We start from the raw sequence: 16,670 nt of genomic DNA, 5'->3' as shown, positions 1-16,670 counted from the left end.
TAGAAAGCACACGTTTCTATTCATACCTCAGTATTATTGTCAAAAACCTCTTACTTTTTCAGCAAAAGAGTGCCTCGTGAAATTCCACTTTGGAAATTTCCTCCTTATTTCTGTCGACAAAAGCAAGATATGCACCCTTTCATTATAGGGAAAAATCAATGAACCTGTAGAATTCTATGCAAAAGGTTGCAATTGATGGATCGTGCAGGGTCATCAAAGGAGCAGGTATCCACAGACATCACCCTTTTGAATCCCTCGCTTTAAGTAGGTCTTGCTTTTGCTGCTCAATGTCCCCCGCAGATACGTTTCTTAGTATGTGTAATGAAAGGTGCCATTTGTTATTATTTTTCTCGAAAGAAAGATTCCATTCATTTGCCATAATAATACTCGAGAGGTGCATAACCCCAGAAGGAAAATAGCAAAACACAGTCTGGAAGCACACTCTCTTCCCCCAAAAACAGATATGCTACAATAAACGTTCGGCGGCCGATTATCATATTCAGTAATGAACACACATCGAGATCTCTCACTCCATTTCACATCTAGGTTCACCATCCTGATCACCATAGCAAAGACACCAACTTCAATATGTTGAAAGTGATGGGTTATATTCGAAACAGAATCAGAACAATCACACAAATAATAGAAAAATTGACACACGAGTTTACCCAGGTTCATCCCAGAATAAAACTACGTCTTGTAAAGGGATTCCATAATAATATTTTAGATTTTCCAACCACAACCACTCGTTACAATGATCTCTCATACAAGTACAATATATATATGACTTAAAATGGGCCCAAAGCCCAATCCTATCCAAATCCCTTTGATCCCATAACAAACGGGGCAGCGGGACCCTCGACATTCCGTGCGTAGGGGTCACATGTCGTCGATTCATACTTCGATTTCCCTAAGCTCACGTGGGCATGCCTGGTATGAGAAACAAGGGTCCCCGAAGTATTCGCCAACTCCAATAGAAAGAACACATATCAACTACCTATAGGAACTCCTAGATCTCTATTCTAGATCTAATTTGGGAGAGTAAAACTCCCATGTAGACCAAAATCTAAATCATGAGAGGTTGTGAAGCCACGTTATGAATATCCTCCTCAATGACTGTCGATTGGATGAATGACCGAACTGGTCTCCGCATTCACCCAAGATCAACTGCAAAAATTTATTCACACACAGACACACCCAAAATAGATCGGGAGACAAAGGAAAAGACAATCAAAACAAAGAAAAAGAAAACCAAAAATTAAGTAAGCTCTCAGCTTTGGAAATTAAAGTTGAGAGCCTATAGGAGAGCTTCAAAGGAGGAAAGAGTTTTTGAGAGATGAAGGGATTTGCCGACACGGAGAGAAAAGAAAGAAACCCTGCCATTTATTATCCAAATAGTCCTGTGAAAAAGAAATGATCATTACATCTAGATCATATGAAAACCCATCGTGACTTGGTGAGTTGGGAATTACCTCAATTGTTTGACCTCACTACTAAAGCAATACATCAAACATTGTCTTTTGATCGCCAAAATAATATTGAAGAAAGAAAACACTTAGAGTAATAAAAACAGGTTATTTCGCGTATGTATAATCTCACGGATCAACTTACTAGCGATAAGATGCATATCCCCATATGGTTTAGGGATTGCATATATAGTGGCACATTTTTCCATGTCGCCAAATGTGAAAAATTTCTTGTATCCGACCAAACTTTGTCCATTATGGTTAGGATGCATCCCTAATGAATCGGGTTTATACAAGTGTTTCCTCTATAGAGAAAGAGCTTAATTATTTGGATTTGTTTAATTCATGATAATGTATCACAATTTTAGGAATACCGGGATTCCTTAGTTATAAAACTAATTCAAAAAAAAGCACCACCCACTCCATAATTAACTCACTTGGTCTCGATCAAGATTAGGGACACCCCACATTTGAATGCAAAATGAAATTGCATTTTGCAATTGCATTCATGGCAAGTGTCCTCTAGGAGACCCACGAGGACCTTCTCTGACCTCACACGTGCATTGTCATGAGTGAGAGAATTAACGAGAGATGAGTTAACTCTGTCTCAATCATCAAATCATATCGGCTCTACATGAGATTCGATACCATTCAATGATCGAGATGAAATGTGCTCGCATGCTCCGGATACATATAAGAATTTTTTTGCGTTGTGTTCTCCTGATCTCCGGTGACATTTACGGTGCCCGCTATTCGATCCCCATTCATTGCATTACCCTCGCTATTCGATCCCCATTCATTGCATTACCCTCTTTTTGATATCTCCATGAAAGATGGAAGGCAACAACACCTGTTGCATCACTCAGTGACTAGTTAGAGAGAGGAAGTGTTTCCATTTGTCACGTTCTCTTAATTTCTTTCACCACCCCGCTTTCACTCCCGATGCTTATTTATAAACCCCCGTTTTATCCACCTCTCTCCGCACTCGAAGGGAGACCAAGAACGATCCAGCCTCATTTAAAGAAGAGCGAGGGGAACACGAGGATGGAGGGGAGAGCCATCAAGAAGTGGATAGATGGAGCGAAGCCAGCGATACTGATGGTGGTGATACAGGCATCGTTCGCTGGAGTGAACGTGCTCTACAAGCTGGCCGCCAACGACGGCATGAACTTGAGGCTCGTCGTCGCCTACCGCCTTCTCTTCGCCACCGCCTTCATCTCCCCTCTCGCCCTCTTCTTCGAAAGGTGTCTAGCAAACGGCAAATGCAATCGCTCCTCTTTGTCAACACCTGTTTTCCTCGATACCTTAAAAGTTTCTCTGCATGCCCACGCATGGTATGGCAAACGAGGACTGCCCATTAATGACCATCTTGTTTCTCTCACCCTTTACCAATTAAGAACGTCTTCTTGGTTATTTCCCCTGCGCTTTAAACAGAGGATATGTATGTATCAAGATTTCACAGACGGTTCTATGAATAATTATTTTCTCTCTCTTTCGTGGCAGGAAGAAGAGGCCTAAGTTAACAGGGATGGTGCTTTTCCAAGCATTTTGCTGTGGTTTGTTTGGGTAAGTCGTGCTATATCCACGCCGCCATATTCTTACACAGCACATAACACATCCTCCTTCTTCTTCTTGGGGTTTTGCTACTTTTTCGGAGACAACAGCAAAGATATGATCACCGAATGGCTCATTTTCTTGGTCCCTTGATTGGCTTATCTTTATCGTTCTTTTAGAAAATTAATTAAGTTTAAATTCGGCTAGTGCGTTGGATCCTAGATTCTTGTTGGTACACAGATTTTGCATTTGGAATTATAGTGCATCTCGACAGCGCGAACCAATAGCTTTTAGTCTGAAATCATTCATTGAAGATAATGGAAATCCATGGTCTTTTTTTTTACCTCTGATAGACAATGATTATTAAGGGGGTGCTTCAATTTCAACCAAGTAATGTTGCCGAGAGACGTGTGTGCTTTCAGAATAGGCTATGGAATGACAAGTGGTACTTGTCCTTTCAGCGACTGCGACATGAATACTTCACCCTGCTAGCTAGAACAGAGACCAAATTAATACCTTATACAACCAAGTGGCAGATTTTGCATCATAGTCTGTGAACCGAGATATGTTTTTACGTATGGAGCTTATAAATAGGCTGATGCATTATTTATTAATATATATATCGAGATATACAGAAATTTCACAATTCTTTCGTCCGCTTGATTATTTTTAATCGTGTACCTATTATCAAAACTTGTACTTGAGAGTCTAGTTTCATGACTCATTGATATAGAAAGGCTCAATCGGTTTCAGGGGATCACTGGTACAGAACTTATACTTGGAAAGCTTAGCACTCACCTCAGCAACTTATGCTGCGGCCATGCTCAACCTCGCACCTGCTATCACATATATCATGGCCGTTTCCTTTGGGTAATTATGTTCTGAACTCTCTTCCCACTATATCGGTCCATTGTGCTTTGTATGTATAGTTTCTGCATTTTCTTCGCTTTACACTAATTTCATCTTGTCTATGTGAAAATTTTTCTCTTGGTTGGGCGTTATTTAGGTTGGAAAGGGTGGTAATAGGAAGGATTGAAGGGAAGGCCAAAGTGTTGGGGACATTGATGGGAATTGGTGGAGCAATGGTCCTCACTCTCTACAAAGGATTTGAGATCCGGATGTGGTCGACCCATGTCGATCTCTTGCATCACCACGGTCACCAACCGCAACCGGCCAGCCTCCCTCCGGCCTTCTTGAACCCTGCCGGACATGGGAGTCATGTGCTGGGCTCTATGTTGGCCGTCGGCAGTTGCGTATGCTACTCTTTGTGGTTGATACTTCAGGTGCTATTCCGACCAATAATGTCCTGCTTCAAACTTTGGTACAAGAAATCGGTCAGATTTCCTAAATGGACTTGCACCTGTAATTTAACTCACCAGAGGAACTGCATGAAGGCTCTTTCTGCACTAAAAGCTACACATATTGTTATAGGTTGTAGCTTAACAATGAAAATTTAAGGGCTCTCAGGATGAAAATCTGTCGAACTTTTTTTTTTTGGAGACCAGTATGGAGTCAGTTCAAGGTTAATGTTGCAATAGATTAGAGATGGGTGAGCTTTGGTACCCAAAAATCAATCTTCACAGATACTGTCTGGGACACTTATTGGGCTATAAGACTAGAAAGTATATATAAGATTCACTCACATAGCATGAACATAGACTGTTATTTTTTTTCATCATTACATCACTAGTAAACTGAAACCACTCATGTTGGTAATGGCTCCAGCTAGTTCAGATGATAATGTCTAATAGATGACTTGCCATGCAACAGACAAAGATGGCCGAGAGGTACCCATGCCATTACTCAAGCACAGCATTGATTTCCCTCTTCGGGTCGATTCAAGCAGTGGGTTTTGCTCTGTGCACAGAGAGAGATTGGTCTGAGTGGAAGTTGGGCTGGAACATCAGGCTCCTAACTGTGGCTTACACGGTATGCAATCATTCAAATCCGCACCAACAATTAACTGCTAGCCGGGGAACTCAGGTTCATTCGGAATACGTCACTGAAAGCTATAACAACTGTTGCAGGGACTTGTTGCTTCAGGAGTATGTGTGAGTCTGCTAGGTTGGTGCGTGCACAAGAGAGGACCCTTGTTCGCTTCGGTCTTTACCCCTCTGATGCTGGTCCTTGTGGCCTTAGCCGGCTCGTTCCTATTGGATGAGAAGCTTCACCTTGGAAGGTATGGGGTCCCCCCTTACCTTACCTATTCTATTCGGAAATTTCTGCATATATGTGACACGTCACATATGCATCTGTATTCGAGATTGGTGATTGGCACATATAAGCATATAATACGTGAAAACGAATAACACTTCATTGTTAGTGAGACTAATTGGTTGAAGCATTGGTTCATGTGGCAGCTTACTGGGAGCAGGACTGATAGTGTGTGGGCTATATGTGGTGCTATGGGGAAAGCGCAAAGAGATGAGAAGGATGGACCAACTAGTGATAGTGCCCTCCAAAAGCATTACAGAGACCAACTCTTCCATTCAGATTGTTATCACCACCTCCCGTTCCATTAACAGCAGTAATGATATGGAAAACAACAGTCATCATGTAGCGGCTGATGCTGATGACATTCCAAATCGAGCATCATCCATGGTAAAAGACGGTGTCGCCCGGGAGCTGCCCAATAATTGAGGAGGATGAAGGGAAGAAAAAGCAAAGGTTCATCAAGTCGGAAAACACAGTACACTCTGTCCGATGTTCCATCCAACACATTGTACATCTTCTTGACTGCAATCTTGGGGTTTTTGTTATCATATGTAACTATTATAAGTTGTGTAGGCAATTCTTTCTTTTGGGACTCGATCCATTACTAGATGGGAGATTACTAGTAGCAGTATAGCTTGAATATGGACTATTCGGGATGGAGAAATGTATCATTCAACTTGCAATGTGATGCTTTTTTTTTTCTCACTGTTGCACCATCTCTCCAGGGCAAGTGCAGATAGATTGAAATGGCCAAGTGGGTTAGGTCCATTAATTAATGGGCCCAAATGTTGGGTCCAATAGCTAAACTCCATCTCCTTCTCAAACGCGGTGCAAAAAGTTTCCTAATTTGAAACGCACGTCAACGGCATATCGAAAGAATAATAATCATATGCAGAGTCGGCAAGATCTCAGACACGCTTCTCTCCATCCGTTCCATGTTGCTTCCTGTGCTCTCTAACCTCGTTCTATAAATATATACAGCCAACATCCGTATCATCTTCTTCTTACATATCATGAACAAGTAAAGGCTTCGATGGCGAAACAATCAACGTCTTGTGGTAAAGAAGGAAGAACCCAGGAGGGGAAGAAGAAGGCCGCTTTCTCAGAGACGGAGCTCGATGTGGCTCGGCAACTCGTGCAACTCAGTGGAAACTCGGATGAGAGCGACGGCAGTGCGAAGAGGGAGAAGGAGGAGGAGGAGGACGGAACCGAAGCCTCTTCGGCCTTTCGAGAGGCAGCGTTATTGTTCAGAGAGACTGAGGATGATCTGATGCGGCGGAACAAGAGGTACCGGTCGATCCGGCATATCTACAGGTCGACCAAGCCTATCATCGATGCTGTCCATGCCAAGAAGATGAGATGTAATTGAATTGTATATGGAACTCCATCTCGGACATAATTGTAGGGTCATATGATTCTGTGGTTTTTGTACATAACATCATGCGGTTGGCGTGAAGTTCCAGCATTTGACTTGGTCGATCTGCTTTTCCCATCTCTCTTGGAATGGAGATTAAATTCGATTTCTCTTATATGGCGTGCATAACTTACATCTTTTGCCTCGTCGAAGTTGAATCTCTTCATTGCTTGCGCTTGGACCAAAACTTCCAAACACGATGTTTTCAAGAGGAAAAGAAAACCTCACGCACAGTGTCGCTGAAACTGAAGTCCGCTTCGTCGATCGAATGCATTGATGGCGAATGTCCGAGAGGGTCAACCCCTTGCGACGAAACCCTTTGCAAGTGTTATGGTTCTTGCTTTTTCCTTTTTGGACTTTCCATGGTTGCAAGTCTTGTGGTACAACAATTATTTTCCATGGCATTGTTTTGGGGGCATCTTTTCACCGAAAAAAGATTGCATCTTTAGGCTGTGTTCGTTTGCGGAAAAATATTTTTCCGGAAAACATTTTCCGCGTTTTCCGGTGTTCGGGGGCGGAAAATGTTTTTCGTGGGAAAACATTTTCCTTCCCCACCCCCAAATCCTTCATTGTTTTGAGGAAATCATTTTCCCCCAAATTGAAGGCAAAATTGCCCATGGGAGGGAAAATGTTTTCCGCGGGAGAGGAAGTTGATCGCCGGTCACCGCCGTTGGCCGCCGGCCGCCGTCGGTCGCCGCCCGCCCGCCCGCCGCCCGGCGCGGCCGCCGCGCCGGTCGCCGCCGCGCCCGCAGGTCGCCCACGCCGCCGCCGCCGTCGCCGCAAAAAATATTTTCCGAAACTTTTTCATATTGGTCGCCGAACACCGGAAAATTATATTCCGGGAAAACATTTTCCAGGAAAATGACTTCCGGGAAAATATTTTCCAAAAGGAGAATATTTTCCGCCAAACGAACGGAGTTAGTTTGACAAGTTGATTTACCGTTTATTTTCGCATTACAATCTATTTTGTACAAAAGTTGATGCCCAATTGTGTTTCATTTATGTCATATTTGAGTTATAGTCGTTCGTTGTCTCGTGGGTAATTGTTCTTCTACTGTGGTGAGTCTATTTTCATTTCTGTCTTGTGTTCTCTTATATCAGAAAGCGCCAGATATATCGAGAAACATACATTTGACGGAACAGGAAAGTACTGGATATTTCCCAGGCTACAAGAAACTACTCATTACTCTTGTGCCAGGGGACAAAAGGTTGTAAGATTAGGCTGCGACATCCCTTTACACTCTGAAAATTTCCCTGCTACCAGAAAAACGAAAGGCCTAGACAGTGGAATTTGTAGCTCACAGAAACGTACCCTTCATTCAATCACACATGAGTTAGTCTTTTAGCTGACCACATGCGCCTAGAAGCCACTTTAACACAAAAGTCAATAGTCCATATGGATAACTTTAGTGAGACATAAGGATTATATCGGTGATTGCATTTAAGGGATCTGGGAGAAGTAGTGTCCTTCATGTCTCTTCTCTTGATGAGTCAATTCTCTACACAAGTCTATTTACCATCCGAAACCAAACACCATTCTTAAAAGAGATCTGGCTAATGCTCAAGTTGAAATACATATTCAGTCAGCCGCTGCAGTTTACTAGGATCCAGCTTTTGATCGGTCACCGCCTGCTGCTGCCTCACTGTAAGCATTCGAGAAGCGGGGTCGACATCCCAACCTTGCTGGAGCACATCTGCAAGTATCAACAGAAACTCAACTAATGAGCAAATGAAAAAGGCAGTAATGAGGCAAGAGAAAAATGAATGGACGGGCAATTGCACCAATAGGTTTAAGACAGAAGGAAAGCAATATAGTCTAATTAGCCATACTCTATCTAAATCAAAGGGCATCTGATTTTTTAGCTCCCTCCACAAGACCCAAGCCCATGTCTTATATCAATGGACTAGTCGACGTAATGTACAACGAAAGAGCCTCAAGAATGTTTGCATTAATTTCACAAACTTATTCCTATTCACTTTTCAACGAGTGTAGAAGCTTACAGTTTGCTGCATCATCCTCGCTCATTCCCAGAAATAGGGCTGCATCTTGGAGGCTTATTGTTGAATAGGCAGATGACAGCAGCCGGAACATCCTCTTGGTGTATTGCTCTGCTACAACAATCGGAATGTCATGAAAATGCAACCATGCTAATGTCAATAAATCATCAAAAAAGAGGCGACTTAATGGAACTAAAGTTGAAAACTTAAGAATGCGTTATAACTGAAGCAAGTCAAGAACTTAGTGGAGAGCATAAGAGTCAAAAGTCATGTCATTCCACTCATAATGACTCCACACTTTTAGGTTCTTGCCTCTCTTTGTTTTTCCCGTTTCTCGCATCTAGTAAAATAAGTATAGTGTCCCATGAGTTAATAAACTACTTCTCTTCCAGTCTAGTTTAATCTTTCCAAACCTAAACTATTAAAAATGTCTCTGCACTTAATTCATTAGTTTATGATACCTTATCATCCAAAACATCCTTCACAGGGGATGTGCAAGCAGCATCACTTCCTACAACCAAACACGCATGAAAAAGAAGAAGGAAAAAGAATTCAAAAATATCTAAGAAGCACACAATCAACGATAGAATGATGCTAGAAGTTAGACAGGAAAACCATCTTAAATATCAACTCAAAGTAATGGTATCGACAACATAGGGACATGCCTATTTGTAACTAAAATTCGCATATCTAACGTCATCTGACTCAACAGAATTGTCATCATTGAACTTAACATCGAGCCACACAAGCAATTGCCATTTAGCTTCAACAAGAATGAAGAATGCACATCGATAAGAACCTAAGAGGGTATGCACACGGCAAGCAGAATGCACATCATCACATAATCAGTCTTCCATCTAACTCTTCATTGCTCAGATTTGCTACCAATAAAAGCACAACTATATAAAGGCTCAACTATGAAGCCAGAGAGACGCTAGCAAAGACAACTAACCAATTCCCATCCCAGCACAAGCCAAGGGAAATATAAACTCCTTAGAAACTTTATGAAACAAACACTCGATTGAACATTGCTCGACTTCTGATAAAATTATACCAGAGGAAGCACAAAAAACTCAGATAAGCAAATCAATTTATGGCTTTTGAAAAGCATGTACTGGAACCAGACAAAGCATTAAATTGATTGATGTTGCTTAAAGGTCTTCCAACGTGACCATAAAAAATTGTTTCTTACATATATTCCATTTAAGAAACCAAGAATATTGCCGTGCATCGATTATTAATCACGACACACATGCTCATGCCCAAGAATACATATTGAAAGAGCTAACTTGCCTGCAAATGAAGCTACAAGACCTCTAACTTCCTGACTCCAATCAAACCCACGAATAGCCTCATGCACAGCTGCATAGTCCCGAGTCCACAGGTGCTGACCGATTTTCCAGGCAGCACCTACTTCTGGTTGGTTCTCTTTGATGGAAGAAGGTATTGATTTCCAGAGGAACCGAGCACTGCTACTGCTAACCAAAGCTCAAGTGAGGGCCGACATCTAACATCGTAGGACGACACAATATAGCACAACAAAAAACAGAACAAAGATCAAGTCCACAATCCTAAATCTCCCACTAAGCAAGAGTTCTGGTATCGCAAGCATAGCCAGCAATAACGCAACCCAAAATAAGTTCAAAAATCTGATCAAGGAGAGACTCGGATCCCCAGGATTATAGATCAATTCATACCACTCCAGCCAATTCTTAACAGTTATAGCTAGGAAAAGTCAGAAGACTTCTGCAGGATAACCGATGGTGCATCAACAAAAACAACTAGATCATAAATCCCCATCTTTTTGGTAAAATCAGTCGAACAGTATCTCTTTCAATCAGGAATTATCCTTCCAACTCATCCACCCCCTCAGTTTCTCTGACCGACAGAAGTCCAAAGACACGACATTTCCGTAGGTATTCTGCCACCAATCATAACCAGAACCCAGTCAAACGAGGACAAGAAAGCTTACATATCATCAGCATAAATGTGGCCGAGAAGGTGAATAGCGTAGGGCCATTCTTCCTGGAAAGCTGCGCCATCTGCCGCTACCTGCGTGCGTGCGCACGTTCTGCTAACTCAGGTCGACGACAACAAAACCCAACATTCTATGCACACGAATCAAGCCTGAAACACAAACGGACACGCACAGAAGAACTTCGAGAAGAGCAATCAGAACTACCTGAAGCATCAGATGATCACAGATATCAGCGATTTGGGCGTAGGACTGGGAGGCCAAAGCCTCCTTCAGGTCACCAAAATCCATTGCTTTCGTTGCCCTTGTTTTCCTCTGTGTTCCACCGATTGTTTGTAAGCGTGCTCGAGTGGGGGAGAGGGAGAAGGTGGTAGCTTGCAAGGTTTCGATTTCGGATGATCCGAATCACGGCGGGTTTGGATCGGACCGCTTTATTGCGGGGTATGGATCGACCCGGTCCGATAAATGGGCCTCTAGTTTCAGGCCCAAATGAAGGCTCTTGAGAGTGGGCTTTTTGAGGCCTCAACTGCCATCGTGTTTATCTGGGCAAAGCATTGACCGATGTATATTGTGAAGCTTTTCTTTGGGGTCCTCCTTTTTTCTTTTCAAAAGGGGTCATTCCAGAAAGCCTTTCTAAGTCAAGCCCCCGTAAAAAGCTCGCTAGAAAGACAGTCGAAATTCAGATAAATCGCCCCGAATAAGAAATTATTTACATTTGATGATACGCGAAAAGTTGCGTACATGTAACGTGAATAAAATGGTCATACAGTCGCAGATATCATACTTTTTCCTTAGACAAATCTAATGAACGAGATGGTCGTCCTTTATTTTAAAAAAAGGGGCCTAATCTTGTTACTCAGAAAAGCGGAAAAACCTAATACTGGTAGGCTAATTTTTGTAAATTAATGCACAAGCACGTAATGCACCTAGTCTGGTATGGCTAGATCATAAGATAGGATCATAAGAGGTTATTATCGTTTATTTCTACGTGCTTCCAATCATGTCTTGTAGTGGGATAATTTCGCGGTCCGCCTAGATTTGTAGATGCAAGATCAAGCACGAATCTACATACAAAGCGTCGCTTATCTCTGGGATTCGTTAATTAATCTCTTTGTGGCCAAACTACCCGTTAATCAAAACTGAAGGGAACAGCACACCTTGCTCGTTAGGTTCTAATTTCTAAATACATGGGCCATATGATGAACTTCTTCATCAGAGAGAGAGAGAGAGAGAGAGAGAGAGTCAAAGAAGCATCTGAAATTGGAGTAGCAAATCTTCAGCTCAGCCTCCACTTTACAGTGCGGTCATATGTATGTTCCGTCCAAGCGAAGGAACCGGTGTTGTGAAACCAAAAAACAAAAAAGAAAGGAAAACTAAAAGAATTGCAAAGAAAGAAAGAAAGAAAGAGTTAATAAATTGAAAAAAAAAAACTTTTAGGGAAAGAATTGTATAGTCTTCAATTACAGCTCCGGAATTTTCTCCCAGCATCCTCAACCCCTTTGCTTTTGACATACTCCGCCATGTGGGATTGGGCGGATTGGGCAGCTTCCTGCTGTGTTCCCACCTCCTTTTCCTTTCGACTTTTTCCCCTCCCCCCTTATACCTTTATCTGTCTCTCCATCTCCAATTGATTTGAGGAGAGGCAAAAGTTAATAAAATAAAATAAAAAGAAGAGAAAAGGGGGAGGAGGATGGGACTGGGAGTGTTGTTGATCTCGAATCTTTACACGCGCAATCCATCGAATCCACACTGCTTGTACGTGAGGGACTGCTTGCTTGGACTGATCACTACTGCACAATTCACTGATACCTGCCCACTCCACCATCATTCACCACCCACACACACTCGAATCAGTTCCCACTAAAACAGATAATCAGACACAAACCCACATCATAAATACAGAGTGCAAAACACAAGTGCGCAATGGTTCGAGACTGGCGCGTGGGAATACTACTGCCAAGTCAAGAACCGAAAGTGAGGCGATAGTCTCCAACTTGGGGAGGTGCAGTTGACAAAAATAACATGACCCCCCCTTCGAAGAAATCGATACATGTCAGGCATGATTGGGAAAGTGAGGTGCTGGGGCCCACGAGCATTCACTTCAACCAGGAAATTACAACAAAAGGAAAGAGGTTTTGATTCCTCTAGCGCAATGATACCTTCGTGCCCGATTTTTACAAGTTAGTTGCCATGCGCCCGAGGAGCATGGATGGGACCCATGAAGGGACGAGATCACATGGCCGACACTGTACACTACACCCAGCTCTCTCCTCTCGACTCTTCCTTGCACGATCAGCGTCAATTCTATTAATAATGGCGAAGACAATTTGTCAAACGATTTGGCCGCACTCCCACCCTCTAGTCCTCGTTAGTCAATCAAGAGAACTGAGAGTAGAGTGGAGCCAAGTTTCTTGGTTGCTTAGGCCCGAATAAAAACCATTCGTTGGTTCGAGTCCCAGAGGGTTATAGTGCTGAGTGTTGATGACGGAATTCAGGAATTATGGAGGAATTTCAAGACAATATTTCAATTTGTGGGTCACCCAAATTCACAAGCATCAAGAACTAAGTAAAGTTGTGGTTGATACCAAGACAGCTGTTCCCCTTAGCAGCGCACACGATGTCCTAACTTCAACAGCAGTTTACACAAGCGAGATGTATCCAAAACACAAAAATTGGCTATTTCCTACATCACATTCTCTGTAACAGAGCCAAGACATTAGGGCACTATATTCGCAGGGCGTGATTCCAAAACCTAAGGATGCAACCGTGTAGAGAGTACGACGTGCTCGGCGTCTTGTCGTGTTCTGGAAGGTGAACAGGAATGTGAACGAGAAAGGAGCTAGTTTTACTTTCGGAAGCAATCCTGCATCACCTAAAGGTTGTAACTTGTACCCAGATTAAAAGCAGATATCCAGGAAGACGAGCGGGCGTCGGCCGGGTCTAAAAAAAAAACTGAGAAAAATATAGCATATTCCTTCCAGACAAAGACTCGATGTCATCAAAGGGCGTGTATCGAGGTAGCGGTAAATTTTGTCAAACTTTTAAAAGAAAATAGTTTGAATAAAAGAAAAAGAAAGAACAAAATCACTGACTTTGCCTGAGCCTAGCTTAGTCCCTAACACTTCGTCATCAAGACCGTAACCATCGACCTGCGCAGTTACCGGACAACATATGAACCCCGCCCCATTATTACGACGGCACCACCGACCCCCGAAGAGCGAGGCTATGTTAGTGCGGGCCCCCAATCAACATAAACATCATGCCCCAACCGCCCCTCCACCACCTCCAACGGCGGCCCTCCGCCGTTCCCCTCCCAAACACTAACCCACCTAAATCAACGCCACGACCGTAATATCAAGAAAATTCAGGGGACCATATGCCTAGACTAAGCTAATCACACAAGTCGGGTGCACTGATTAATGTGTACGTAATCGCGAACTGAGCTACAAGAAGAGCTAACGGGAATTCTGAACTGACCTGAACGCCAGGAGAGTCGATGTTCAGGACCCGGATCTTGGCCCCGACATCCCCAAGCACCCGGAGCTCCACCCGGTCGTTCAGCGAAGCGTCCCTTATCAAGTCCGCCGCGTCCGCCTGCAACAGATTGAAGCGATCGACGGCGATGGTGGCCACCACCTGCCGCTCGCTGTGCGCCTCCTGGAAGAACCCCGGCACGGAGGCCTTCCCCAGCGGAATCCCCTTGTACATCACCGTGAACCTCGACTCGCCGTACCTGATCCCGACCTTGTTCGGATTCACCGCCAGGAAGAGCATCCTGATGGTCAGGGACAGCGACGCGCTCGTCGGGCTGGAGCCGGCGCCGGCCGAGGCGGCAGCTGCCGCGGCGGCCGTGGCGGGGTCGGAGGCGGAGATGCCCATGTACTGGACGCCGACCTGCTGGAGGTCGAACTGGGGCTTCTTGGGCTTGACGGCGAGGACGATGACGAGGACGACGGCGAGGACGAGGAGGGCGAGGAAGGAGAAGAGCAGGAAGAGGCAGCAGCAGCAGCCCTTGAGCGAAGCCGAGGAGGAGGAGGAGGAGGAGGCGTAGTAGTACTGGTGGCGTTCTTGGGAGGGCGGCGCGTGGCGTGCGCGGTGGTCGCCGTTGGCCCGAGTTGTCATTCTTTGCTTTCTCCGGGCACGAATTCTCTCTCTCTCTCTCTCCTGCCTCCACTCCTCTCCTCCCTCGTCTGTCTTTTTCCTCTGCTTTTTTTTTCCTCTTTTCTGCCTCGCTCGGCTTTAGAGAGAGAGAGAGAGAGAGAGAGAGAAAGAAAGAGTGGGGGGGAGTGAGAGGACTGAGAAACGACTTTGCTTAGCAGGGACATAAACAAAAAGGCCCCTCCCTCCACGAATTCTCTCTATGTCCAAGATTGAGCCCACCTGGCATGCACAGCAAAAGTTTCCTAATTCGACGCCGGAAAAATTTCCTAACGTGATGTAACATGCCATGATCGACAATTTACTTCGACTTGATAGAATATCGAGCGAAATTGAAGTAAAAGGAAATTGGAGTTAAAAAGTAAATTGTTGTTATTTCGTGTAAATCTCGATTGTTGCAAACATGTCGAGATTTAATTTTTATTCAATCGTGATATTCTTTTCTTTAGATTGGCATTCTCTCGTGAAGTGGACATATATTGTTCTCCTCCTAAAATGTTATTAGGACATGGTTGATTGAGATGGGTTTTCATTTATTCATGTGCAAATGAATCTCATAGATCAAATTGTAAGGCTATGTTTGTTTCGCATAATGATTTTAATAATATTTTCCTAAAAATGTTTATCGTTCATTCGTTGTAACTATTTTTAACAAAAAAAAAATTAAATTATCCATTTTTCGCGAATTAAATGAATTCTTATTGACTTGGTCAACTAGTCAAGGTGGACATAACACTGGCGTTCCTTTCCTTACATTTTAAATCTCAAAAACTGATTTTCATCGGGCTTAAAAACGGCAGGTTTTCTTGGGCTGGCAACACAAAAGGCATTGAGAAGGATCCGAGAAAAGCTCGTTTTGGGTATTGATATTGGGCCGAGACCGTTTAAAAAGGAGGGCCGGGTTGGACCTGGACCGGTCCGGTTTGGTTGTTTCCCAGCCGAAAAGAGAGAGAGCGTGGCGATCACCTTCGTCCCGGGCGCGTCGATGCAGTGTCAGTGTCCTGCTTCCTCCAACGGATCACGTGGGCACGTTCCGTCCCTCCTTGGACTGACGGTTGCTTTCCGGGCGGAGCGCGTGGCGTGGTGTGGTCCCCATAACTTTTCCGTTCCGGCGAATCCTGGCCAATTGCACCGGTCACGTTGTCCGACGGCGGCATCTGGGAAAACGGAATACGCGAAGGCCTTCCCTAGAATTTGCATCCTTTAGCAGAAAATAGATTTGCTCCGAACAGGCAAAATGAATTAAAAAAATCAAAATATTATGATTTGAGTTCGTTTCGCTATTTAAATGGATTTTCTTCCTTCCTTGCTTGTTTTTTTTTTTTTGTGAGTTATTGTTCTCCATCTTTGAAAATTGTGTAAGAACTATGAAACGTGAAATAAAATAGAGAGAATTGCGCCAAATTTCGCCATGGACTCAAAATATAATAGAGCCCGTTTTGTTAAGAAACAAAAGGGTTTATGGATATCAACCCTCTCCATTGAGTTTAGACATCCGGTCAGGTAGAATAGATATGAGTAAATCGACATTCACTAGTGATTGCTAGGAGTACTTGGTATCAATTGTTGGATCGTGCTATTTCATGACATGTTTTTTATGACCGAATCATGTCATAACATGCTCCAGCGTTTCTCCTTGGATTGGCATGGTTCTTAGGTGTCTAATGTACTAACACATCCCTATTATGGCTTTCCACACGCACTTATACGTGCACGACATGTCTACGTATACTTATCAAGAACAATTATCGCTATTATTCATTAAACACATCCTTAGAGTCGCATAAAATAACTTGAAGAATTTCTCAATCTACAAATTTAACATATACGAATTTACTTTCTTTACTATCTTTGCCACCTATGTTTTTTTTAATAAAAGACAATATCTTCC

At 43.4% G+C, this 16,670-nt stretch overlaps 3 protein-coding genes across 4 annotated transcripts; 1 reads left to right on the top strand and 2 right to left on the bottom strand.

The window, feature by feature from the left end:
- Positions 1-2,344: 2,344 nt before the first annotated feature.
- LOC115679588 (WAT1-related protein At1g68170-like) lies at positions 2,345-5,883 on the top strand. Its single transcript, XM_056307386.1, has 7 exons — positions 2,345-2,710; positions 2,970-3,032; positions 3,774-3,890; positions 4,027-4,303; positions 4,791-4,949; positions 5,048-5,199; positions 5,381-5,883. Exons 1-7 carry the CDS (start codon positions 2,409-2,411, stop codon positions 5,658-5,660), a joined length of 1,350 nt encoding a protein of 449 aa, XP_056163361.1. The 5' UTR covers positions 2,345-2,408; the 3' UTR covers positions 5,661-5,883.
- A 2,063-nt stretch (positions 5,884-7,946) lies between these two features.
- LOC115679602 (COP9 signalosome complex subunit 8) lies at positions 7,947-11,038 on the bottom strand. The gene is made up of 5 exons (XM_030603218.2): positions 10,829-11,038; positions 10,619-10,698; positions 9,940-10,121; positions 8,650-8,757; positions 7,947-8,342 (listed from the first exon to the last, which is right to left on the bottom strand). The coding sequence occupies exons 1-5, from the start codon at positions 10,910-10,912 to the stop codon at positions 8,203-8,205; spliced, it is 594 nt and encodes a 197-aa protein (XP_030459078.1). The 5' UTR covers positions 10,913-11,038; the 3' UTR covers positions 7,947-8,202.
- An 822-nt stretch (positions 11,039-11,860) lies between these two features.
- Positions 11,861-14,866, bottom strand: LOC115679601 (uncharacterized). 2 transcript variants are annotated; one of them, XM_056307375.1, is made up of 2 exons: positions 14,099-14,866; positions 11,861-12,437 (listed from the first exon to the last, which is right to left on the bottom strand). In XM_056307375.1, exons 1-2 carry the CDS (start codon positions 14,741-14,743, stop codon positions 12,219-12,221), a joined length of 864 nt encoding a protein of 287 aa, XP_056163350.1. In that variant the 5' UTR covers positions 14,744-14,866; the 3' UTR covers positions 11,861-12,218. The 2 variants fall into 2 exon arrangements, with proteins under 2 accessions (XP_056163350.1, XP_030459077.1); XM_030603217.2 differs by having other exon boundaries at positions 11,861-12,430; positions 14,099-14,854.
- Positions 14,867-16,670: the final 1,804 nt, after the last annotated feature.

This window comes from Syzygium oleosum, unplaced genomic scaffold (assembly GCF_021117445.2).
Source record: "Syzygium oleosum isolate NSW1041296 unplaced genomic scaffold, Sole_v2.1 Sole_v2.52, whole genome shotgun sequence".
In the NCBI taxonomy this organism is placed as follows: Eukaryota; Viridiplantae; Streptophyta; class Magnoliopsida; order Myrtales; family Myrtaceae; genus Syzygium; species Syzygium oleosum.
The sequence above is the reverse complement of the archived record's forward strand: the minus strand, read 5'-3'. Positions and strand labels throughout refer to the sequence as shown.